This window comes from Berghia stephanieae, chromosome 9 (assembly GCF_034508935.2).
Source record: "Berghia stephanieae isolate SIO BIC M18660-M18661 chromosome 9, UCSD_Bste_1.3, whole genome shotgun sequence".
NCBI classification, from domain to species: Eukaryota; Metazoa; Mollusca; class Gastropoda; order Nudibranchia; family Aeolidiidae; genus Berghia; species Berghia stephanieae.
In genome coordinates this window covers 20,301,886-20,328,527 of record NC_088368.1, presented here as the reverse complement: position 1 = coordinate 20,328,527, position 26,642 = coordinate 20,301,886, and the positions used below count along the sequence as shown (strand labels likewise).

General features: G+C 36.0%; 1 protein-coding gene across 14 annotated transcripts in view; it reads left to right on the top strand.

The window, feature by feature from the left end:
• LOC144979831 (E3 ubiquitin-protein ligase UBR4-like) overlaps positions 1–26,642 on the top strand; it is a 138,775-nt gene that overhangs the window by 55,326 nt on the left and 56,807 nt on the right. For 9 of the 14 annotated variants that reach the window (XM_078926996.1, XM_078926994.1, XM_078926998.1 and 6 more), the window contains exons 41-62: positions 814–1,056; positions 2,080–2,109; positions 2,537–2,710; positions 3,430–3,681; positions 4,226–4,315; positions 4,732–4,824; positions 4,999–5,058; positions 6,574–6,804; positions 12,842–12,926; positions 14,466–14,538; positions 15,393–15,663; positions 16,276–16,323; positions 16,877–17,033; positions 18,326–18,396; positions 19,135–19,224; positions 19,665–19,808; positions 21,026–21,107; positions 21,608–21,923; positions 22,465–22,753; positions 23,237–23,429; positions 24,121–24,354; positions 26,043–26,164. In XM_078926996.1, the coding sequence (XP_078783122.1) occupies positions 814–1,056; positions 2,080–2,109; positions 2,537–2,710; positions 3,430–3,681; positions 4,226–4,315; positions 4,732–4,824; positions 4,999–5,058; positions 6,574–6,804; positions 12,842–12,926; positions 14,466–14,538; positions 15,393–15,663; positions 16,276–16,323; positions 16,877–17,033; positions 18,326–18,396; positions 19,135–19,224; positions 19,665–19,808; positions 21,026–21,107; positions 21,608–21,923; positions 22,465–22,753; positions 23,237–23,429; positions 24,121–24,354; positions 26,043–26,164 (3,348 nt within the window). The remainder of the gene's footprint in view (positions 1–813; positions 1,057–2,079; positions 2,110–2,536; positions 2,711–3,429; positions 3,682–4,225; positions 4,316–4,731; positions 4,825–4,998; positions 5,059–6,573; positions 6,805–12,841; positions 12,927–14,465; positions 14,539–15,392; positions 15,664–16,275; positions 16,324–16,876; positions 17,034–18,325; positions 18,397–19,134; positions 19,225–19,664; positions 19,809–21,025; positions 21,108–21,607; positions 21,924–22,464; positions 22,754–23,236; positions 23,430–24,120; positions 24,355–26,042; positions 26,165–26,642) is intronic. The other 5 variants (XM_078927000.1, XM_078927004.1, XM_078927006.1 and 2 more) reach the window with 1 other exon arrangement.

Here is a 26,642-nt window from a genome sequence, read left to right as displayed (position 1 = left end):
TCAAACTAAGTACACTGATAGTGTGCTCTTGGAATCTACATCTGTTTCCTATTTGAACCAATTCCCCTTTGTCTTACCTTTTCTTGGGTGCTTTAATTGTAATTCTAGAACTTTTTACTATCCCATTTTCTTCCATTTTACTGGCACTGATATGACTTCAATGTGTTGCAAGCGCCGTAAAACCCTTAAAAACATTAAAAAAAACAAAGATGATTTTATTTCTTAACCAAGGAGCCCTGGTGGTTGTTTTAATAACAGGAAATGAGGTGAGTATGAAAGTGCCAGAAGACAATAGAGAATAAAAATATCGTGGCTTTTTACTAACCCATTACCTTCCTTTTTACTGGCACTGATATGACCTTAATGTGTTGCAAGCGCTGTAAAACCCTTAAAAATAAAACAAAAAAACAACAAATAAAAAAATCTGCTTTTTTAGTAAAATGATTGTTAGTTGGGTCTTGATACACTTTCTGTTGTATAGGGAATGAGATTAGCGGAAGAGTAGCGTCCCTTGATTGGACGTCACCTTACAGAGAGAACGTCAATTTGGTTTTGTGCATGCGTCTCTCTCGTCCTCGCTTTCGGTGAAGTGTCTCATGCCGCTTTCACCGGAAGCGAGGACGAGAGACGCATGCGCAAAACCAATATGACATTCTCTCTCTAATAACTTCTCCACCGGTGACGTCCAATCAAGGGACGTTACTCTTCCGCTAATCTCATTCCCTATTTCTTTTTAATATTCATGTCCATCATCATTTTTATCTTTCTTAAATATGAAAACCATAATTGTTATAACTTGTTTCTCTCTCCTAGGCTTTGGTCAAGAGAACTGGCCAAAGTGGATTGGACAGTATGGTCAAGGTGATGTCTCACTCCCCCTTTGCTGCAGATGCCAGCGGTGTCCATCACCCCAGCTCATTACGCAGACGCCTGTCCTTTGCCTCTGAAGCAGCAGAGGCGGCCAAGGCAGCAGGGAGTGGTATCGGTAGTGATGGAGCAAAAGCCTCACTGGAACATCTGTCCAGGGTTAGAGACTCGCTCGCCAAACAGATGGAGGTAAATGGAATAGTTAGGATTTTGAATTTTATTGTTGTATTGTAGTCGCCAAGTGTATTGTATTGATATTGCTTTATCAATAATAATAATTATATTTAAGTCAAACCTCAAGGAACAACACAACAAGATTGTTAGATGATAATCGGAAAAAGGTTTTTATTCAACTCAAACTAAAAACAATGTGGAGTGTAGCCAGTTTGGCAGTTTACAACCAAACGTTAAATAAATACAACTAAACTTATTAATCGATATATTACATCTGTGATGTGTTTGCGGGAATGATGATAATGATGATGATGATGATGGTGGTGATGATGATGATGAGGAGGAGGAGGAGGGTGAAGAGGATGATATATTCAAATGGTCATTTGTCATGGTTTCTCAAAATATTTTTAACGTTAGTCATAAGTTTACAGGCAGATTTGCTTGTTAATTAAAAGTCAGGAAATTGATAAGTTATTTTCATTTACTTTTTAATTTAGTGGGATTATGAACATCATGTCTATGTCAAGGCTGTGATGGAAGGTTTTCTATATAGAAAGTCATCGTAGGAAATTTTGATTGTCATTGTAGGAAATTCTGATTCTTTTTTTAAAAGTTGAAATTACAACGCACCAAGATCAGAAGTTTGAATAATGGATATTTTTGAAAATATTAATAAACACATTAAAATGAAATCTCACTTAAGTTTTAACCATTCAAAAAGAATTCCATTTTTTTTTCCCACGTCATTCACTATTATCATTGGTTGTTTAAATTCATGACTATGACCTTCCATATTTTCAATTGGTCTTTATAGATGTTAGGTGTCAGCTGTATCAATTTATGGATCACCTTTCATTTCATAAAGAATAAAAATGACCTTCACTAAGTTCATGTTTAAGTTTTATGTTTTTATAAAATGATTCTTTAAAAATGTCAATGAAAATGATCGTCATTTTGATTATTTTTAATGATTTTCAAACTCCATCGTTCTTGGAAACATTTATGGTATCAATTATATTTCTCATTTAATTTTCACAGGTATTCAGTGGCAAACTCCTTCAGCAAGTCGTAAGTTGTTTCTTCTATGTATTATTTTAGGTCACAGTCTGTTCATTATTCATGCTTAGATAATATTTAAAAACATTGTTCTTGCTCACATGAATGGAGCATTCATAAATTTGTTTGATTTCCATTCCTGTTAAGTTCAGGAGAGTTGATTGTTATATTTATATTATATATACTTATTATATATATTCTATTTTTCTTTGTTAGGACAGATTTGCCTTTTTTTTCTTTCTCTCAAACCTTATCTTGGTCATTTCTTGTTGACGTCTCTCTCCTCAATGATCTTAATTTTGCCTAGAAATTGCCTGTCAATTATGCCTTGTGATCTGTTGATTGTTATTTCTGTTTAACAAGTTAAAACTTGTCATTAAGCTGGAACACCCTTCCTCACATCAATTTTTTTTGTTTAATCCTCATAATCTCATTTCAGATGACAACAGAGACAGTGTCCAACGTACTGACCATTCTGGACCAGATAGTGCCGACCTTGTGTGAAAGTTACCAGGAAATGTCCCCCATGGGAAGCAGTGTGAGGGCCCAGAAAGCTCTCCACGATTTGCATACCTTACCCAAGGAGGTGGAAACGACTACAGACCAACTAATGGTATCTCTATGAATTTTGTTGTTGTTTTGTGTTGTGTTGTTTTGTTTTTTTGTTATTTTGTCTTGCTTCCTGTTTTCATAAGTATTTAATTTTAAAATCTCATTACAGTCATGTCTCTCCAATCCGAACACCTCCATTCCCAGCATTTTGTCCTGATTACAGAGACATCCAGATAATGGAATCAGTCCCTAAAGTGTACAAATAAAGAAGAAAAAAATTTGTCCCCAGGCACCCTGGCCAGATAATGGAGACATCCGGATTGAGGAATTCCTGTTTAGAGATACGTGACTGTATTTATTTATTTATTTATTTATTTATTTATTTATTTATTTATTTTTTGTTTGTTTAGTTATATGTCTATTTATTATTATTTAATTGATTAATGGGGGGCGAAGTGGCTAGTGGTTAAGGCATTGCACTGTGATCCGGATGACCCGGGTTCGAGCCCCGCTTCAGGCACTTTCGTTTTTTTCCTTGAGCAAGATTATTAACCCCCAATTTGCTCACTTGGACAACATGGGTGATTCCTGTTGACATCAGACATCTTGTTCGATCAGTTATCTATATTCCTTTGTGGAATGCCTAGGCGACGATATCTTATGATATCGTGGCGAAAAAGGTATAATTTTTTATTTTTTAATTTTTTTTTTTTAATTGATTAATTAGCTGATTGACTGTTATTCTTCCTTTATATTTTATGAAATATTTTTCTTTCACAGACTGTGACACTTGGATCCCAGGAGGGTGCCTTTGAAAATGTCCGAATGAACTTCAGCGGAGACCAGGGCCAGACCATCCGTCAGCTCATTTCCTCCCACATGCTGCGCCGTGTGGCCATGTGTGTGCTCTCCTCACCCCAGGGAAAGAGGCAGCATCTGGCTGTCAGTCATGAGAAAGGAAAGATGACCATTCTTCAGCTGAGTGCTCTGCTCAAACAAGCTGACTCCAGCAAGAAAAAACTAACACTGACAGTAAGTTTGTTGGTCATAAACTAGAAAACGGGCAGGATAGGAAGACTTCAAATTAAAAAAAAAAAAAAGACAGCAAACAAAACAATACAAATTTTTAATTAAAATTTAAAAAGAAATTAAATATAATGAATGTTTTAGGGAGAAGCCCTGCTTTAGGAAGTAAGATATAATAAATTAGAATACATAAATGCTCTATGACAGAAGTAATTTTTAATTATTATTATTATTATTACTATTATTTATTTTTTTATTATTTAATTCCTAGTGTTGTAGACCTTTATTTGCCTGAAATATGTGCAAAATATTTGGCACTATTTTTCATCTTTTTCGTTCAAATTGACAGACACAATTAGACAGAGGGTTTACTGTTTACTTGTTTTGAAATTGAATGTTGAACATTTGTAATATAGATTAGTATTTGTTTCATAAACAGATTGTGATTTGAAAGAGCCTTTGAAAGTGATATCTCTAGTTTGTTCTATGATTTGATATTCTATTAGAGAATAATGCATGATTTTTTTTCCTTTAAATATATCACTTTCAGCGCCTGTCCTCAGCCCCTGTACCATTCACAGTCCTGTCCATAAGTGGAAACCCCTGCAATGAGGACTATTTAGCAGTTTGTGGACTCAAGGTGAGGAGATATTATTTACTAGGAGAAAGAGCCCTGAGCAGCATATTAAATGATCTTGAGCACAAAGCACCTTTATAGAGTTATCAAATTTACAAGTTACAGATATAGTAAGCAATGATTAAATATTAAGTTCCATCAAGGCCCGTGGAGCTGGCATTTGTTTTAATTTTTGTTATTAAATGGGCAATAATATTTATTTTCTGCCCTCTGAAATTGATTATTAATCTTACACTCCATTACACCAACAATGATCCCCTCCTTCAACACCATCATCCTTATCATCATCATCATCATCATTGTCATCGCCATCATCATCTCCATCATGATGATCATGATGGATCATTATCATCATCAGCCTTATCATCATCATCGTCAGCATCATCATCGAAAACAACATTGACCTTTTCTGTCTACAGGACTGTCACGTGATGACTTTTACCAGTTCTGGCACTGTTGCCAACCACCTTGTCCTCCATCCATCCCTCAGCACAGGAAACTACATCATCAAGGTCAGCAGTTCTTTCTTGCATTCTAAGTCTTGTTATATAAATTGTGTTGTTTTTTTTTTCTCTTCTTACTTGTATGAAAAAAAATTCATTAAAAGAAATATTAGTATTCCATTTTGGCCTGACTTGCCATATGAAAATGTTTTAATGGATAAAATGTTCTTTCCTGTTCTCCAGGCTGTATGGTTACCCGGGTCTCAAACAGAATTGGCCATTGTCACAGCTGAATTTGTCAAGGTATGAAATGAAATTTCCATGAATTTCTGAAATGTTAGGGGCAGTTGGACTTGATAACTCTTACCTTATAGGAGATAGTGACAAATGGATTTGTTAATAAGCAAATATATGACATATAGCTACATGTTGGTGTTGTATTGAAGTGAAACAAATGACTAAAATTAGACATGAGGTCAAAATGATCAGTTATGAAAATTGTGACTTGTCAGACATACCAACTATTACGAAAAGTTTGTAGAATTACGAAATGTTGGGTCCAATTTCTGAACTTTTTTAGCATTTCTGAGTCATTAAAACTTATTGAAAGTGAAAGTTGATAACAGAGTCATGCAGCCCTAGCCTTCTTTGTTGAATGCTCTCAATAGAGATCTTTATTACTTTTTTTCAAAGATGAAAATAATAAATTGTTCAACTGAGAAAATTGGCATACATAGTTTTATTCAACTACAACAGGTAAAAATATAAAGTCGCTTTAGTGATGTGTAAAAATATATTTTTGGAAAAAAAATGTAAATGATAATGGCATAAAAGTAACAATAGTAAAATTCATAATGTGTCACATTTCCAGCATGGCAACACTATTTTAAAATTATATATCATTCAACAGGCTTTGGACCAAGCAATGAATGTATTGTCAGTTTATAAAGACAAATGGTTCACATTTCTTTACAACTGTTGTCCTGGGAAGGTTTTGGGTTCGAGCCTCGTTTGGCGCATAGTTGAGTCCTAAGAAAAGGCTCTTTACTAACATATTCTCACTGTACTCAGGTGTAAAATGAGTACCTTGTCGTTAACAGCGTTGTCTCTGTCGGGAAAATTGTAATATCTCCTTAAGGGCATCATGTCTCGTTCTATTTTGTGTTGCTGTTGGTCAGGGACCCTTTGGTTGATATTGTGCTATATATATATATATATATTAAAAAAAGCTCAAGTTTGTCTGTAGAGAATAACTTGCTGTTAGATTATTCCTATGGAACAGTTAATACCACTGATATTGGTGTCTATGAATGGAGGTTTGTGTTTACTGTGATAGCCGTCATTAGGGTTTAATGAATTTAGTGCATTCTTTATCCTAGCAATTGAACATTATTTTGTCAACTTTGTCCTGGCCAAGTAATCTATAGGAATCCCATAATAATTTCCAACATCTTCATTTGACAAATAAAGAAATAATAAGAATTATATTATTTCTTTTAATTATTTTTTTTAGTGTATTCTTATCTTCATTTCTTTTCTCTATGTTAATTTGATTTGTTAACTCTCATTGATTTATAATAATAATAATAATAATAATAATAATAATAATAATAATAATAATAATAATAATAATAATAATAATGGTAATAATTATGATAATAATAATAATAATAATAATTATGATAATAATAATAATATAATAATAATAATAATAATAATAATAATAATAATAATAATAATAATGATAATAATAATAATAATAGTACTGCGCAGTTATATAGCACTTATAATTTATATTTTGAATTTCCCAACCTTCAGATCTACGACCTTGGTGTTGATGCCATCAGCCCACAGTACTACTTCCTGTTACCGACTGGCAAGATTCGTGACGTGACATTCGTGTCAGCCTGTGATGAGAAGAGCCATACTCTAGTACTGATGGCATCTTCGGGCTACATCTACACACAAGTTCTAGAAGATTCCAGCTCAGCCCGTCATGGCCCATTCTACATTACCAATGTCCTGGAAGTGAAACATGCTGATCTCAAGGTGATGAAATGAAATGCTTACTATATAATTTCCTTTTTTCCCCCATTAACTCACTCAATCCTAGAGACTTTTGCTACTTTTCAAAATGAGAAAAAAATGTCTTAAAAATGAGCATGTGCATATATATTTTATTCAACTATCATTAACATGTAAAAATTAAGAACATTAACTTTGATACTACGTCTATAATTTGTCTCAGAAAAAAAGTAATAAATCGGCATGGGGTAAAAGTAACCCCGGGTATACTACGGATGTAGTCGGTGTTAGGGTTGAGTGAGTTAATACATTGTTTATGCTGAGCATTCTCCATAGAGGAATACATTCCCAAAGCATTTAAATATTAATCTGTGCAAAGGACAAACGGGCTTTCCTGCATTATCAAAACTTTACTGAAGTTGATTTGACTTTTTTTTATAACTATTCTTCTTCTTCTAGGTTCCATTAGTGCCGCGCTGAGGACCGGTCCTTGGATCGGTCCCACGGTCTTTTAGCTGTGAACCGAGGATCGGTCCGATAGCGGAAGACCGGCGGCGGTCCTCACTTCTTATCACCTTTCAACGGTCTCACGCCATACTACCTCCCCAGCTATTCGTTGGCTCGGTTGCCTATCTTCCACCAATCACCACCCATCCCACTTAATTAATCACACCCACCCCCCTTTGCCATACACTAAACGACACAGACGACCACCTCCCTCCACTCCGCAAACCGCCCTTCGTGTGTGAGATGGGGGGAACAGGAGGCACACGCCTTGGACGATTCCATTATACGGGGTAAATTTCAAAATTTACTACACCATAATGATCGCAATGACAATGATCTATGATGAAGGAATGACCCCTCTTCTCTAATGGGTTATTGTTTGAAATGCATGTGACTACTAAAGATGTTTGTGTTTGTGTGTGTGTGTGTGTGTGTGTCGAACCTTGCAAGTAGCAAGTCCGATTTTTTGTTTTCTTTTGTCCATCTCTTGTCACCACTCCTTTCTATCGCATTGTTGTCATTTAAAATAATACAATAATATTAAAATTTCGTTTGGTGTTTTAACTAATCAAATAATATGAGTTTCATTAGTTTCTTCCTTCCAAAATACCCAGTTATAACGTCTGTATTTTAAAAAAGTCCAATAGAATATTTGGGGACCCCGATAGCTCAGTTGATAGAGCACTCTCTTTGTACGCAAAGGGCCAGAGATCGATCCCGGGTGCAGTCGAGTTTTTTCTGAGTCCCTGTCTACTCAGCAGTGAATGGGTAGCTGGGTTTGTTAGATCTGGCGAAAAGTCACCATGGACACCACTTATTACTTATTAACTTATTACCGCATCCACCCCCTCTTATTATAACTTCACGTCTCTCTCTTACTCTTCAATGCTCGCTGCCCTCTAATGTGTGTGTGTGTGTGGGGAGGGGGGGGGTAGGAGTTGCGTGTGTGTATCAACGCCACGAACAACTCGATCAACGCCTTGGGCGTTAATGGGGATAAATTTCAAATTTTATTAAATTATCGAAGTAACAATGAAGTACGGTGAGCAAATAAAGAAGGCATCACCCCTCTTTTCTAATTAGGTTACAATTTGAAATGAGTGTGACTACTCCGTGTGTTTTACTCCTGTAGACCACGGTTTTCATCGTGTAGCAGTCTTTAACGGTTCAAGAATGAACGATCCCACGGTCTCAAAGGTCAAAACGGTTCGAACTTCCGACAGTCTCTCAGGAATGTTCAATGTCGAAAAGGACCGGTCCTTGCGGTTTTCATTTCCCAGGGACCGTAGGACCGTGGTCCTTAAGCTTGCCAAGGACCGCCCCGCACTAGGTTCCATGCCTGGTCCAGGCTTCGGATACTACATGAATTATCTCTCTCCATTCCTCCCTGTCTCTTGCTTTTTCAAACAGCTCTTGGATTGTTAGGTTGGTGAAGCCCTTCAGTTGGTCTATGAGTGTTTTTCTTTGTCTCCCCCGGGCGCGTTTACCAGGTATTTTTCCACAACTTGCCAGGTATTCATTCTTATCTTTCCTTACTATGTGTCCGAAAAAGGATAGTTGTCGATCCGCTATTAAGGGCATTAGTTTCCTTTGTTGGTATGTTTGTTTTAGCACTTCTTCGTTCGTTTTGTGTGCAGTATACGATATTCTCTGCATCCTTCTCAAACACCACATTTCAAAAGCTTCAATGTTCTTTTGTGTTTCTGCATTTGTAGTCCAGCTTTCGCATCCGTATAACAAGATTGGCCACACGTAGCACTTCAAGACTCTGAATCTAATCCCGAACGACATCTGTTTGTTTTTCAAAATGTTTCCGAGGTCCATAAAGGCCTGTTTGGCTTGAGTTATTCTTGCTCGTATGTCTCGGTTACATCTTCCATCTGTTGTCACTATTGAACCCAGGTATTTAAAACTTTCTACATTGGTAAGTTGCTCGCCGTGAATCGTTATATTGCAGGTGTTGTTGTTTTCGGGGTTTTTCTGTATTACCATGCATTCCGTTTTGGTGATATTCACTTCCATTCCCTTGGCTTCACTATCTACTACCACTTTGTCAACAATCTTTTGAAGTTGGATTTCTGATGTTGCAACGAGTACCGTATCGTCTGCGTATCTTATATAATTTATGTTGTGACCTCCTACTTTTATTCCCTCCATATTAGTTATGCCCCTCATGATTGTTTCTTGGTATAGATTAAACAGATCTGGTGAGGCAACACACCCTTGACGGACTCCTTTCTTAATAGGAATGGAATTTCCTGTGAGTTTCCGATTTTGATAGATGCCTGCTGGGTGTAGTATAATGTTTGCATGAGTCTGAGGTCTTTCTCATCAGCGCCAATGGAGTGCAGTTGTTTTAGAATTTCTTCGTGGCGTACTCTATCAAAAGCTTTTTTGTAGTCGACAAAACAGAGGTATAGTGGGGTCTGAACCAGTATAGCTCTTTCACTTAAAACACGGAGGAGGTATATTGCGTTCCTTGTCCCTCTGTCAGGTTGGAATCCATATTGTTCTTCTGCGATTCGGGGTTAATCTTATTCCTTAGCCTGTTGATAATTATACGCAACAGTATTTTGTTGATGTGGCTTATTAAACTTATAGTTCTAAAATTTTCGCATCTGACTGCACCTGCTTTCTTTGGTATTGCTATGAAAATAGAGTTACAGAGATCTTCTGGAATTTTCCCAGTGTTGTATATATTGTTGAATAATATGTGAAGTTCATCAATTGCTAGATCTCCTAGGCTTTTTAATACCTCTACAGATATTTCATCAGGGCCTGTTGCTTTACCATCTTTCATTCGATCCATGGCATGTTCAATTTCACTTTTGGTGATGTTTGGTCCGCTTAATGGTTCTTTAAATTTCAGTGGTGGTTCATTTCTATTTGGATCATTGTACAGTTCGCCTATGTATTCTACCCATCGGCTTTCTATATGTTGTTCTTCAAATAACAGTTCCCCTTGTTTGTTCTGGATACAACTTCCTGCTGCTTTGCTTTTCCTTTTCCCTGATAGTTCTTTTATTCTTTGGTGAGCTTGTTGGGGGTTGGGTTTGTATTCTCTTTCGAGTTCGCAGCATTTTCAGTCTAGATAGTTCTCGTGTGCCTCGATGCATTTGGATTTAATGTGGTTGTTCAATGTTTGGTATTCTGCAGACCCTCTGTTGCATTTTCGTCTTTCTTCAAATAGGTTTAGAATTTCATTTGTCATCCATTCCTTTTTGCTGTTTATTTGAGCTACTGGTAAATGCTTTTCTGCAGTTGCTTTGACACACTTTTGGAATATATCAAATTGTTTTTCACATTTTTCGTAATCAGGTTCACTTTGGCTTTGTATCATGAGTGCACTTTCAAATTCTTCTCTCATTTTTGTTTGTATGCCATTGTCTTTGCATAACCTGTAATCCCTCTTTATTCTACCAGCTGTTCTCTGAATAGCTTTAAACTTTATCCTTACTGTACAAACAACTGGGACATGGTCACTGTCAAGATCGGCGCCTGGGTAGGTTTTGCAATTTAATATGCCATTTCTGAATCTTGATGATACTGCTATAAAGTCTATCTGGTTCCTTGCTCTGTCCACTGGTGATTGCCATGTCCAGGTTCTTCTTGGGTGTTGTTGAAACCAGGTGTTTGAAATCATTAATTTATTTGTTCTACACCAATCTGCCCAGATGTTTCCTTGTTCATTTCTGTCTCCGAGTCCATGTGTTCCGATTATGTCACCATCTCTGCCTCTGCCAATCTTAGCATTTAGGTCCCCCATTACCATAAGGACTTCTTGTGATTTACACATTCGTTTTGCTTTGTCTAGTGAATGGTAAAACTCTGTCATATCTGCATCTGTCGCCTCTTCTGTTGGTGCATAAACTTGAATAATATTGGTGTCAACTACAGGTCCTCTTAGCTTAACCAGCAAAACTCTGTCTGAGATTGCTACGTGCCCTTTGTAAAATTTGGTTGATTGTTGGTCTTAGATCATCCCTACTCCTTTTTGGAAAGAGGTTCCACCACTCCATATGATCTTATATGTCGTGTTGTTTTCTTGTTTTGACATGGTTCCCTGCTCTATCCATCTCATCTCTGCCAGGCCAAGAACATTTATTTTGAGCCGTTTCATTTCTTTTAGAATGTTGTTTAGTTTTCCTTTTTGGGCACAGGTCCTGACATTCCATGTCCCAATTTTGGTTTTGTCACATTTGTTAAATTTATTTCTCCTAGTAACTGGCTGACGGTTCGGTGTGACCTGACGAACATCACGCTCCCAACCGAGCGAGGCAGCAGTCTTCCGTGAAAACGTTCTCCCCTTTACGCTGTCACCGTTTAACTTTTTGGACTTATTCATGCAGTTAACTCGGCAAAGTTACAAGAATGGTTTGCCATTATTCTTGTCGCCCTCTATAGTTAGCCAGCTTGACCTGTTACCGTTCGACACCACGAGGAGGTTGCAGTAGGGCTTGATGATGATCTATCTTTGCAGACTTGGCATCATCCATTTGTCGAACATAACTGTATTAGAGCTCTTTTATTCAGAGATCATTCACAGCGTGGCTCAGCGATATGGTATTTGCTTCATATCCTAAAGGTACTGAGTTCGACTATCCGCCACGTTATGTAGCCTTGAGCAAGTCACCTAGCCTTGCTGGGTGGGGATCCTGACCTCCCATAGTGGGCAGGGAGGTACATGCTCTGTCTTCTATCCCCCCATACCCGTTTCCCAATTGTTTCCTGTCATTGTCTTGGAATGAGATTACTTAGTTTTGTCCTGATCCTTGCCGGAGCTCCTTGGCTGGGAGGGAAACAGTCGAATGTATAGTTATAGTTTTGGGAGATGATATTCTTTTCCATGTAAATCATCTCTCTGTTATACATTGTATTATGTTTAGATTACATATTATATTATATAATTGGTAAACATTTGAGTGTATTCCTCTTAGTTGGGACCTGTGCTTGTGTCTGGATGAGACTTTTAGGTGATCTCAAACTAAGTACATTGGTGGTATGCTCTTGGAATCTACATCTGATCCCTATTTGTTCCCAGTTCCCCTATGTCTTACTTTTTCTTGAGTGCTTTAATTTTAATTCTATAACTCTTTACTATCCCTTTTTCTTCCTTTTTACTGGCGCTGATATAACCTAATTGTGTTGCAAGCGCCCTAAAACCCTTAAAAACAAACTAGCCTTAGCTCACATAGTGATGCTGCACTGCATCTGATGCCTGGGCTATTCCAGTCTTCCCTTGGAAATGAATCCTAAAGAAAAATTTCCCCTTAAGGATGAATAAAGGGAATTTATTATTTATTTATTATTATTTTTAAGATAAAATTTTTAAAAATACTGAGATCATGAACTGAATAAAATTTGGCTTGGACATTTTTTGAAGAGAAAAAAAATGAAGAAATAAGTTTAGAAAAATTATGGGAGAGCCTTGGTCCTTAATCCCGCCCATAATTCATAACATACGAATATAAACATGAAATAATATTCCTTAGGATGACAAAGTCATGTCCAACATTTAAGTGATGTTTGTCATTCTTTTGGTGTTGAATTTCAGGACACGAATGGCCAGGTGGCAGGAGGAGGTGTGTCCGTGTACTACTCACATGCCTTGCAGCTTTTATTCTTCTCATACACGCAAGGTTAGTTTTCATCTTTTGGTTGAATGTTGTCAGGATTGTTGGGGGGTCCGAATGTTGTCAGGATTGTTCAGGGGGGTCCGAATGTTGTCAGGATTGTTGGGGGGTCCGAATGTTGTCAGGATTGTTGGGGGTTCCGAATGTTGTTAGGATTGTTGGGGGGTCTGGAATGTTGTAGGATTGTTGGGGGGTCTGGATGTTGTTAGGCTTGTTGGGGGGTCTGGAATGTTGTTAGGATTGTTGGGGGGTCCGAGTGTTGTTAGGATTGTTGGGGGGTCCGAATGTTGTTAGGATTGTTGGGGGGTCCGAATGTTGTTGGGATTGTTGGGGGGTCCGAATGTTGTTAGGATTGTTGGGGGGTCTGAATGTTGTTAGGATTGTTGGGGGGTCTGGATGTTGTTAGGATTGTTGGGGGGTCTGGAATGTTGTTAGGATTGTTGGGGGGTCCTAATAGCTCAGTTGTTAGAGCACTCGCTTCTAATGCAACGTTAACGAGATTGATGTTAGGATTGAGGAACAATTGGTAAAGATACTGTTTTTAAGTAATTGTAAAGAACTATGAAAATGAATGCATAGGTAACTATGTCTAGGCTTTATCCTGCATTTCTGAAACGATCATGTGGTTTTCATAGTTATTCAAAATCATTAAATGTTTTGTCATTTTTTTTTTGTCAGTCTTTACAATGATTGATCTTTTGTCACAACCTCATATTTCTTTTATTTTAATTTCAATGTTTCATCCAGAGAAATTTGACATTTTTTTACACCACTACCACATTATCTCATTCATCTGTGGTGTTTCATTCATCCTGTTTTGTTGATAAAGGGGAAACCTGAATCGTTCAATTGATATGTTTTTATAATTAAATTGAAGCTTACATTCAATTTCACATTAGAACAAATTGACTTGAAATTCCAATTCTACTAAGTATCATTGGTCGTCCCGTTAAATTTTTATTTTTATGATTGTGATCTGTTTGTTTGTTAGGATCTAGTGCTTCATTATTTTTAATTATTAGTCATATTCTAAAACATAAAACAAAAAAACACAAATGAGTTTAGACATATCAGTAATTTGTCTTTTAGAACGATGACTTTAGATTTCATTCTGCTCTCACTTATTTCCTTATTTCAACTTACACTTAAATGATTCATGAATGTCTCAAACACTAATTAACTTCTCAAAGACAGTGAACAAATTACAATTCTATGACTTGTTTTGTTTTTTGTGTTTGCTGTTACTCAATCAGATAAACTGGCATGATTACCATTTTGGAGATTTGTTGTCACATTTAAAAGTGTGTTGTTTCTTTTAACCGCTATATTCAAGAAATTGATCTTCCATGCTTTTTTACAAAGAAATATTTTTACTTACTTACTTACTTATCTGAACCAGCGACCACCTGAGCTCAAGCCCTTCGGTCTTGTGCCATGACGTAGAAGTTAGACATCTTTTCTAGTTGTTCCAGGTGACTATAAAGTGTGTTACTGATGCTTGAGAAAATATTTTTTTAAATCCATTCACATTCTTTATTGACACAGGTAAAAGCTTTGTTGCACCTGTAGCCAAGGACCTTTCCACTGTCACCAACCTTTTCTCTATCTCGTTTAAGAGGTAAGTGAAATAAAGTCCCAACTTATTTAAAAGCATGGATTCCCCCCCCCCCTCTCTCTCTCTCTCTCTCTCTCTCTCTCTCTCTCTTTCTCTCTCTCTTCTCTCTCTCTTCTCTTCTCTTCTCTTCTCTCTCTTCTCTCTCTCTCTCTCTCTCTCTCTCTCTCTCTCTCTCGTCATTTTTTAACTTATTTGATAGAAAGTCGTGCAGATTCATTATTTAAAAATCTATTAGGTTTGCGATAGTCATTTAATGATTTTACCTTTTTTTTATGCTCTCACTTTGCTGTTACTAAATTTATTTGATTAAAAAAAAAAAAAGATTTGAATTATTTTACAATCTTCATTGCTTTCGATATTCAATAGTCTAATAATTACATGATAGGAACATAAAATGACAATAAAAAGAAACATTTCCAGCTTGTAACTTTACTTCTAGCCCCCCCTTCCCCCTTCCAGCAATAAAAACAGTGTCTACTAACGAAAGAGTGAAAATGGAGAGGCTTCGTCTGGGAACAAAACAGACAATGGACGTTTCGGGTACAAACCTTTCGTCAGCACAACAATACACATTGTGTATTGTTGTGCTGACGAAGGGTTTGTACCCGAAATGTCCATTGTCTGTTTTGTTCCCATAGAAGCCTCTCCATTTTCACTCTTTCGTTAGTATTTTACGATCACCGGCTTCAGGCAGCCCTACCGTTTTCTAAAAACAGTGTCTGTGACCAACCTTTGGGTAGGGCGAGGGGCAGTAAAAATAAACTTCCAAGCTGGAAATGGTTTCTTGCTATTGTCATGTTATGGCAAAAAGTTCAGGAAACTTCCGCAGACTCAATCGGCATCCCTGTATTTAATAGTCTGCGTAAAACTATCCCCAGTTCCACAGGAGGAGGAAGTAGCACCGTGTCCAGTGGTAGCAGCAGCAGTGGCAGTGGTAGCAGCAATGGTAAAGGTAGTGGTGGTGGTGGTGGCGGCAATGGACAACCTCTGGTGTCGTGGTCCGAGGTGCCCGGCCACACTGGCCTTCTCTACTGTATGGCCCAGAGCACTAACAACCCCGTGGTCATCATGGTCAAACCCAACCATATTCTCATGCAAGAGATTAAGGTGGTCCCATCCAAAGCAAAGGTCAGTCAGGAGGGGTCATGATCGTGACAAAAATACATAATTTAAATATTTTCTAGCAATGATCTTGATTTCTTTTCTCGTGCTGTTGTTATTGTCACATAAAAAAAAAGAAGGGGTGAAAAACAATAGCTTGGTACATGATTAGGAATAGAGAGGGGGGGGGGGGGAATAAAACAAATAAACAAACATCATAATATCACAATCAAGTCAGTATCTATAACAAGTGTGATTCAGGGTAGGGTAGCTGTGGCTAAAAGAAACAAGCCACGTCCTTATGCTCCGTGCAAACCCCCAGACACAAGATAACCACAACAAAATCACAGACACACTGTATCTTTCATTCTCTTAAGGAAGATCATTACTTAGGACGAATGGCAAAGTTTCTATTGGTCAACCTTTGCTTCTATATTATATGTATATAAATATTGCAAACAAACATTTATGCTAATTTTGCTAATATTCCACAAATCATACAGGCTGATAACATTCCGTAACTATTATCTCAGTATAATCATGTTTAAATAATACATCTCATCAGATCGTATTGATGACATTTTTCATGTTCAAACCTTTTTTCTTCTTCTTTTTCTTTTCTTTTTTTTTTTTTTTAAGATTCAAGATGTTGTAGCCATCAGACACCCAGCATCCAATTCTGACCAGGTAATGAATGACTGTTATAAGTAATCCTTCAAAGCCCTCAGGCTTTTTTACAGTGTGAAACGGACAATAGAAATTGCTTGCTACCCTTTTGATAGGATGCTAGCATTTATGCCTCGAGCTTGAGTAATGAGAAATCTTTTGAAGATTTTTTAAATTTCTACTCAACGTCAGGACATGAAGGCACCTTTGGTATAAAATAGTTTAATTTGGGAAATAGTATTTGATATGCGTTAGCACTGTTGTACTCTGTTATTCTTATCTGTGTCATTTTATATATGCATACATTACAATTTGCAAATATATTCAATCACAGACTGTTTTTTCTACTTCATAATTAAGGCCCCATCACCTTCTATTATATCCCCTCTCTCTCACTCCTCACCCTCCTTACCTCTCTCTCTCTCTCTCTCTCTCTCTCTCTCTCTCTCTCTCTCTCTCTCTCTCTCTCTCTCTCTCTCTCTCTCTCTCTCCCTCTTTCTCTCTCTCTCTTTCACACACATGTCTTGCAAACTGCAGGTTATTAAATTTACATTGAATATTATGGTTTCTCCAGCACCGTACCACCATGATCCTTCTGTGTGAAGACGGCAGTCTGCGTATCTACATGGCCAATGTAGAAGCCACCAACTACTGGATGTCTCCCATGCTACAGCCCCAGTCTCCCATCTCAGTACTCAAACCTGTCAAAAAGAAAAAACCCACCAAGACTGGTGAGTTTTAATTCCCTCAACCCTAGCCCTCCATGGAGATAAAGATAAAGGGAGTAAATCTGACTCATGAACGAACAACCCAAAACAAACGACGTTTCGGCCCTTGGCCTTTATCAAGTAAACACAGAATACATATATATTTATATTAGATTGTCATAATAACATAGGCGAAAATTTGTAAATGTGTGTGTGTGTGTGTGTGTGTCATTTACTCCCTTTATCTTTATCTCCATTTTATTGACTCATTTAGGCACCTCTATTTATTAGTTTTCCTAGCCCTCTACCTCTGTGCTCTGTGCCTCCACCACTCTCCCAAGAGAGAGTTTGTATTTTTCAAAATTGAAGAAATAAATAATATACTCACTTACTTGATCTAAAAGAAACTTGGTATGTACCTAGTTTTATTCAGCTACAAGTATCATGTAAAAATTAAAAAACAGTATAGTTTTAAAAATATGTATATAATTTTTTTTCAGAAAAGTCTAAACAATAATGAGGTAAAAGTAGTCATAGTCAGATATCGAGTTAGGCAGTGTTAGGGTTGTATGAGTTAATGAATACAGTGTAAGAGGCATGGGGAAAGTCATATTATATATAGAGTTGGTGTCATGCTGCAATTTGTATTGATAAATGTCTCAGATGGTGGGAAAATATTTACTTGTGACCCACAGCCTCAAGACAGTATTGTCTCAGGATGGATAAAATGCTGAAAATTGAATTGATAGCCAGGAATATGAGACTTGTGCCAACATTTTTTGTTGCATTAATTATCTCACACAGCATTACGTTCTTATAACTATACCAAATATATTTCTTCAAATTTTGTGATTTACAAAAGAAATCTGACTGAGAAAAATGTTGGTTGTATCATAACGAATGTGACGATTTTCCTGGATTTGGTAAGGAGAGGTTAAGAAGAAAGAATAAGTAATGAATGGACTAAAAAGTAAAATGTCATATTTCTAATCTTTTTAACTTTAAATTCATTTCTTTGGCATTTGGTTCACCAATACCAGATTGATTGAGGAAGCAGGTCATATTATATTTATGTACAAGATTTATATTTCGAAATTAAACTGGGCCTCAAATTTCAAGATGCATCATATCTTTTTAGTTGTTGTTTATATGTAAACAAGTTTAGATACACAATCAAAGAGTTTAATATTCTTCAAAGATTTGAACCAATGCCCTTTATTTTGACCAAGAAAACATTGTTGAAACCTGACAACCTCCTGGCCTGTCATGTTCTATTTGTCCATGGACTAATCCTTTCATTCCATTATTCCTGCTAGGTCGATTCACCAGCTCCCTCATGTTCCCCGTGGATTTCTTTGAACATTGCCAGCACAGCAATGATGTTGAGGTGAGTAGATTCCTTTCACTTTACACACACACAACAACAACAAAATCCCACGAGGTCTATGAAGGAGTTTGTCAGTTTATATATATATATATGTAACATAACATAAAATGGGGCGAAGTGGCCGAGTGGTTAAGGCACTGCACCGTGACCCGGAAGGACCCGGGTTTGACCCCTGTTTCAGGCACTTTCGTTTTTTTCCTTGAGCAAGATTATTAACCCCCAATTTGTTCACTTGGACAACATGGGTGATTCCTGTTGACATCAGACATCTTGTTTGATGAGTTATCTATATTCCTTCGTGGAATGCCTAGGCGACGATATCTTATGATGTCGTTGCGAAAAAGGCATAATTTTTTATATATTTTTTAGTAGGATATGGAAAAGTAGATGAGTATAAATACATAAAGATAATTGCATCTAGCTACTGTTTTGATTGGTTGATCTTTATGAAACTGAGTTGAGTACCATGCCCCGTCTTTTTATATTGTCCAAGCAGCCCTTCTTATGTAGTCATCGTAAGTTAAAATCCACAGAACTGACTGTTTATATATTTTGATTTGCCTCTGGGTATAAACTCTACAGAGGGACTGCTGAGGTTTAAGAAACAAGTCTTTGACTAGCCCTTGTACTCTAAATTTATCTGCATTCAAACAGTCTAAGATCAGAGTTACAGGCTCTTACATTGGAGCTACCACCACAATATTCATTTGGGTTTTTTCTTCTTTTTTTTCACTTTAGTTTGGAGGAAATGATGTCCTTCAGATTTACAATGTGCAGCAGATAAAGAATCGTCTCAACACCAGTGGCCTCTACATTGCCAGCACAAAGGTACCACCTTTCTTTCTATATATTTGTTTACACGAGGGTCATTTTTTTTCTTTACTTTGCGGGATGCTTCACATCAACTCACCATATCCATGTTTTCTAGAGATTCCAATTAAGACATAATATGTCGCAAACTGGGGACTTCGCAAAGTCTCCACACATCACCTAAGCTCTTTGCTTTATATTATAAAGCAAAGAGCTTAGGTGATGTGTGGAGACTTTGCGAAGTTCCAGGTTTGAGAGTTCTTGCAAAGATCAAGGTCATTTTAATCAATCGATATTTGAAGGATGAATTTTCTGGCCAAAATTTTAAAGTTTTTTTTTTTTCAGAGTACAGCAGTATAATACAAAACTTTAAAATTAAAAATATAAGACAACAACAAAGGCAAAATATTTCCATATTTTCATTTTATCTGGGTTTTTTTCCCCTCCCTGACTTTCAGCCAACAGGATTCACACTGGAAGTGACCAACAGCAACAACAGCACTGTCATGGTGGGCATCAGGGTGTATGTGGGTTCCCAAGCTGTAGAGAGGGCTCCGTCCTACATTGAAGTGTTTGGGAGGACTGTCCATGTCCACATTCAGGTAACCATGGAGTTTACAATGTAGACTGAATTCAGACCGTTATTCCTGACATTATTGCTTTCTGCAGCATCTCTTCAAATATTTGTTTTTATTTACAAACAGATATGTAACGTTGGGAAATACACTAATCTCATTGAGTCTAAGAGCATAGAGAGTAATAACAGCAATAAGAATCAGGCTTAGTTTAATTTTTTTAACTTTAGGAGCAGGCATGGTGATTTCTAGCACCATTTCGTGAACAGCTTTACACATTTTTATCTTCAATTGATTTCAGTCTCACAGTTGTTTTCTTAGTGAAAATGGTAAGATAGATATTTGATGACGAGTTGGGGGTACTTGGACTCAACATTCCTATTACCCCCCCCCCCAAACCCACCCCCTTGTAAAGTTAAAAAAACAACCTATGTTACATAAAATTCTGTGACAAACTTATTGAATAAATTGGATTTGTCTATATTAGTAAATTTATAGCTCCACAAAGGGTAAATCTCCCTACAATGGTACATTGGTTCCTTTATGCATTATGGTATAGGGTAAATTCAAATGTACCTAGAGTAGAGGATCTTCATAGTTCATTACAATCAGCTGATCATTGGCACTCAATATTGACCTTACAAAGGTCCTAGTATTTTCACTCTATCCAAGGAAGTTAGATGATCTCTCTCTAGACTAAACGAGATTAGTGTATTCCCCAACGTTACATATCTTTTTGTAAATAAAAACAAATATTTGAAGAGATGCTGCAGTTTTTAAAGTCTTTTAGTCTACCTCCTCCCCCCTCCCCCCCCCCCTCCCTCCCCCCAAAAAAAAGAAAGATAAAGAACTCTTAAAACAAATAACAATTTGAAAAATTTACATATGCACTTTTCAATAAAACGTTTATGATCAGATCATTCTGCATGGTCTATAGGCGTAGTAAAGGACTAATTACCTTTTATATATCTTTTCAATCAGCTCAACTCACGGGCCAGATGTATTCCCCGTTATATATCTTTTTGTAATTAAAAACAAATATTTGAAGAGATGCTGCAGTTTTTAAAGTCTTTAAGTCTTTTGTTCTCCTCTCCCCCCAATAAAAGATATAAAGAACTCTAAAACAAATAACAGTTTGAAAGATTTACATATGCACATTTAGATAAAAACATTTATGATCAGATCATTCTGCATCTCTAGGCGTAGTAAAGGACTAATTACCTTTTATATATCTTTTCAATCAGCTCAACTCACGGGCCAGATGGTTTGACATTCCCTTCACCAGAGAAGAGTCCTTGTTTGCCGATAAGAAGTTTTCCATCACTTGTAAGTGGATTCCATTGTCCTTTAAAATCATTATTACTAAATCTATCAAAATATGAAGAACTTAAAGAACATGAACACACTTCAGACTATTCAAATCAAGAAAATATCATCATGTTTTATATATTTTCTTTCAACTTCCATTTACAAATATGCATAGGCAATAATACTCAAGCTTAAATGCAACAATAGATATATACAAAAAAGACATGAAATTGTATTTTTTCTTCTCCTCAGAGGTTCAAGAGCAAAAAAAAAAAAAACAACAAAAAAACGATAAAACAGTTTGCATGCCAATCTTTTATCCTCCTGCCTCAATTTCTTATTATCCTGGGTGAAAATGTTTAATTTTAGATTAAAATTATTAAAATATTCCAAATTTGTTAGGTTTAAAAAAAATATTTAACTTTTACTTTTTTATTTTTTTATTTTGTTTTTCTGAATGATAAAGATATAAGAGAATTATTGATATAATGATATGATAATTTGTCTCCTGTCCACAGTTGGATGTAGCATGGATCCAGCCTCCATCACCATGGTGGAGTCAGTCAAGGTCTACGTCAAGACCAAAGAACAATTCGGATGGCCCGAAGAACCCGAAGACTTCCCAGAACCCGTCTCTGCTCCGCCAACGGGTAGCAAGGCCCCCGCCAGCAGTGTTCCCACTCCCATGGGTGCTACCACCTCCACCACCACAAACGTGGCTGCCAGTGGTGTGGGTGGCAACAGCAACAATGGCACATCCAGCAATTCGATTAGTCCCGATGTGGAGATGATGACGGCTTCATCCACTCCGCTACCTATGACTAGGGCTGACAGGTTTGTTGTCATTTAGAAAGCCTTGTGTTTTTTGTTGTTTTGTTCTTGGTACCAATCATACGCTTTTCAAGAGCCCAGAAACTCTATCAGTAATGATGATAATGATGGTGATGATGATAATAACAATAATAATGATAATATTAATAATAATAATAATAATAATAATAATAATAATAATAATAATAATAATAATAATAATAATAATAAAATAATATAATAATAATATAATATAATATTAATAATAATAATAATAATAATAATAATAATAATAATAATAATAATAATAATAATAATAATAATAATAATAATAACAACAGTAATAACAATAAAAATAATAATAATAATAATAATAATAATAATAATAATAATAATAATAATAATAATAATAATAATAAAATAATAATAATAATATATAACAATAAAATAATAATAATAATAATAATAATAATAATAATAATAATAATAATAATAATAATAATAATAATAATAATAATAATAATAATAATTATATAAAGGTAAAAAAAATTGCTTTTGTTTTCAGACTCTTAGCTAGTGCACTGGAGGTTTTAGATGGAGCATTTGCTGCCATCCACCCACCACAGGCAGCCATGTCTGCTACAACAGCTACAACTGCTTCTACCAGTTTTCCCACAATTCCCCCTTCATTGGAGTCATCTTTAACATCTTCGGAAGATTCCATCTCCAGAGAAAGGGCCTTGACCTTAGCCACATCTCTACTGACCATGAACTCTCCTGACCTTGTTCAAGTGCACAGCAAGTCCCTGCTGGCTTCTCTCTTCCCTACCAAATTTGCCTACCACAATCACAAGGTAATGTTTTTTTTTTCTCTTCCTCCACCCCCTTTCTTTAAAAAAAAAAAAATCACTTTCAATCATTTCATCCCATTTTCTTTTTTCTGTCTCCTCATTTTTCTTTCTGTTTTTTTTTTTTCTCCTGTGCTTTTCATACTTTAAAAAAATTCTCTCTATCTCCTTCTCCTCCACATCCCACCCACCCTCCCCTCTCTCCTCCCCCCCCCTCCCCCTCTCCTCCTCTCCTCCCCCCTCCCCTCCCCCCCTCCCTCTCTCCCTCTCCCTCTCTCTCTCTCCTCTCTCTCTCTCTCTCTCTCTCTCTCTCTCTCTCTCTCTCTCTCTCTCTCTCTCTCTCTCTCTCTCTCTCTCTCTCTTCCTCTCTTTCTGTCCCTCTTCCCCTCCCCACTCCACAGACACACTGAATTGTTCTCATGTTTCATTCTGTTTATCAATATTTATTTATGAAAGGTTTCATTTTCTGTTAAATCCTTTAAATTCCAGGACCAAGCCCAACTGAAGCATGTCATGTCGTGCCTATCCCAGAAAATTGGTGCATCCTCGACAACATCTTCATCTTCAAACCTTGATGTAGAAGCTTTCCAGCGTCTGCTAGTGACAGCCCGATCTGTTTCCATCTCTCGACCCATGAATCTTATTAGATTTGCAGAGAGCCAAGATGCGGCCTCAGGCCAAAGTGAGTAGAAATAAACAATTGCCAAAGACTTTGCAGGCCACCGCAGAATGATTATATGATGTAGATGGGGTCTTTCAACCTTTCCTGGTGGGATATGGAAGTCATTTCTGATGTCACTTTTACCTAGCCTTATGTATTCTTTTTCATGATGCTTTCTGTCCTTGTCCTGGAAATAATTCTGTTTAGTCTATGACCAGAGTATTTCATTGAAAAGGGAAACATTGCTCATATTTATTTATTCACATTAATTCATTAATTTTTATTTATTCATTTATATTTATTTATGTATTTATTTTTTTTTATTTAGTTATTTATTTATTTATTTATTTATTTATTTATTTATTTATTTATTTATTATTTATTTATTTATTTATTTATTTATTTATTTATTTATTTATTTATATTTAGTATATATTTATTTATTTATAATTTATTCATTTATTTATTTATCTTCTCCTTTACCTTTCTCAACTCTATCATCTTAAAATAAAGTTCTGTCAACCAATGATAATCTATAGATAGAAAAGTGTAACTCTTACCTTTTAGGCTGTTAATAGGTTGATACATGATATATTTTTAGTTGCTAATATCCAGATAAAAAAATTTTTAAAATAAGAAAATCAGGTCATATTTTTCCATTAATTGACATCTTTTCTCCTGCTCTCTCCACAAATTCAAATCTCATCCCCAGCCTTGGAGGTGACTGATTTGGAGGACGAGCCCCAAGCCAGCAGCAAGCCACCTGGTGACAATCCATCATCTCCTTCGTCATTGTCTTCATCATCACCACCACCACCTCCACAAGCATCCTATGAACTGTGTGACGGCGACAGAGCTCACTTCTCATCCCGACTTGTGGAAGCGTTCTGGAAACTCCACGATGCCAAGCCATGCAACCCCATGTTAGCACCAGCCTGTCTGCCTGGTAAGACATTTCAATGTTAACGTGTGGATTTTAGTCTATTTAGTGATTTGCCTCAATCCAAAATATTCTATACGTTATTTTATGTGATTATTTTCCCCAATCCAAAATATTCTATAGATGTTATTTTATGTGATGATTTGCCCCAATCCAAAATATTCTATATGTTATTTTATGTGATGATTTGGCCCAATCCAAAATATTCTATACGTTATTTTATTTGATGATTTGCCCCAATCCAAAATATTCTATAGATGTTATTTTATGTGATGATTTGCCCCAATCCAAAATTTTCTATATGTGTTATTTTATGTGAGGATTTGCCCCAATCCAAAATATTCTATACGTTATTTTATGTGATGATTTGCCCCAATCCAAAATTTTCTATATGTGTTATTTTATGTGAGGATTTGCACCAATCCAAAATATTCTATACGTTATTTTATGTGATGATTTGGCCCAATCCAAAATTTTCTATATGTGTTATTTTATGTGAGGATTTGCCCCAATCCAAAATATTCTATACGTTATTTTATGTGATGATTTGCCCCAATCCAAAATTTTCTATATGTGTTATTTTATGTGATGATTTACCCCAATCCAAAATATTCTATTTGTTATTTTATGTGATGATTTTCCCCAATCCAAAATATTCCATACGTTATTTTATGTGATGATTTTCCCCAATCCAAAATATTCTTTACGTTATTTTGTGTGATGATTTGCCCCAATCCAAAATCTTCTATACGTTATTTTATGTGATGATTTGCCCAAATCGAAAATATTCTATATGTTATTTTATGTGGTTATTTGCCCAATCCAAAATATTCTACACATTATTTTATGTGATGATTTGCCCAATCTAAAATATTCTATACATTATTTTATGTGATGATTTGCCCCAATCCAAAATATTCTATACGTTATTTTATGTGATGATTTGCCCCAATCCAAAATAATTCTATATGTTATTTTATGTGGTTATTTGCCCAATCCAAAATATTCTACACATTATTTTATGTGATGATTTGCCCAATCTAAAATATTCTATATGTTATTTTATGTGATGATTTGCCCCAATCCAAAATATTCTATACGTTATTTTATGTGATGATTTGCCCCAATCCAAAATATTAGATGGCACTAGTGTAAGATAATGATCTTAAAAAGTGTATATGAAACAGTGCCTGACAAAACAGAGAGAAAAATACAAGAGAAAAAAAGGCATGCCAAAAAATCGGCCTGCCTTGACAAGGTATAGAAACCTCCTGATAACCGGTCAGACATGCTACGATTACAACACAGAGGTGTTACCCGATAGCTAGGATGATTTCATACCTATATACATGGGTGCCAGAGTGCCGGCTACAGCCAGCCTGCCGGCCAATTGGATTACCGAAAAAAACGTTGCCGGCTTTTTGCGATTTGGATTTGATTGATTTTTTTATTTTTTTGGTTTAGGTCCCGACAATCGGGTCAGGTACGTCCATATGATTAAGTGAAACGTTTGAATCATGATGATGCGGTGACCCGGAAGTGATAGTTATATTATTAAATTTGAACCGTGAATATTGCAGGCTTTTTTAGATTATATGTCTGGTCATAAGTAGACTTTCAGGCTTTTTGAGGTCCAGTTGCTTGCACCCATGCCTATATATAATTGCATAAAAACATTCCTAATCTGTGTCCAGGTCTGACCAATGTTGAAGTGACTGTAGGAGCTCTTGTGGAAGTGATCACGGCCTTCGCCCTTTGTGACTCTGAAGTCATTTCTCTAGCGACCAAACACTTTGTTCGCATGCTGCTATCCCAGGTGAGTCTCTTATAGCTTCAAGCAACAACATATGCAGTTGATGGGAAATGAATACAATTTTTTTTTTTTTTCTTCACTTTTTTTTTTGTTTGTTAAGATTGCATACATTTTTTATTTTTAAAATATGCAAAAGTGCAGGGTGTCTAGCATTTTTAATTCTTAAAAAAGTAGTCTTTCTTTTGCTCATGGAAGTTTAAATAAATTGTAAATTTGCATTTGTATTCTATTTACACATTGTTGGTCACTTGTAAATTGTTTTGAAAATTTTGGTGTAAAATTGACTTGTCAGTTGAAAAGTACCTCTTTTCATTTGATAAACAAGTTTTTCAAAAAAAATTTTTTGAATAAATTGTAAATTAGCATTTGTATTTTATTTATGCACATTTGATCACTTCTAAATAGTTTTTAAAACTTGAGTAAAAAAGATTATATGTAAAATTGACTGGTTCATTGAAAAGGATCTCTTTTCATATGATAA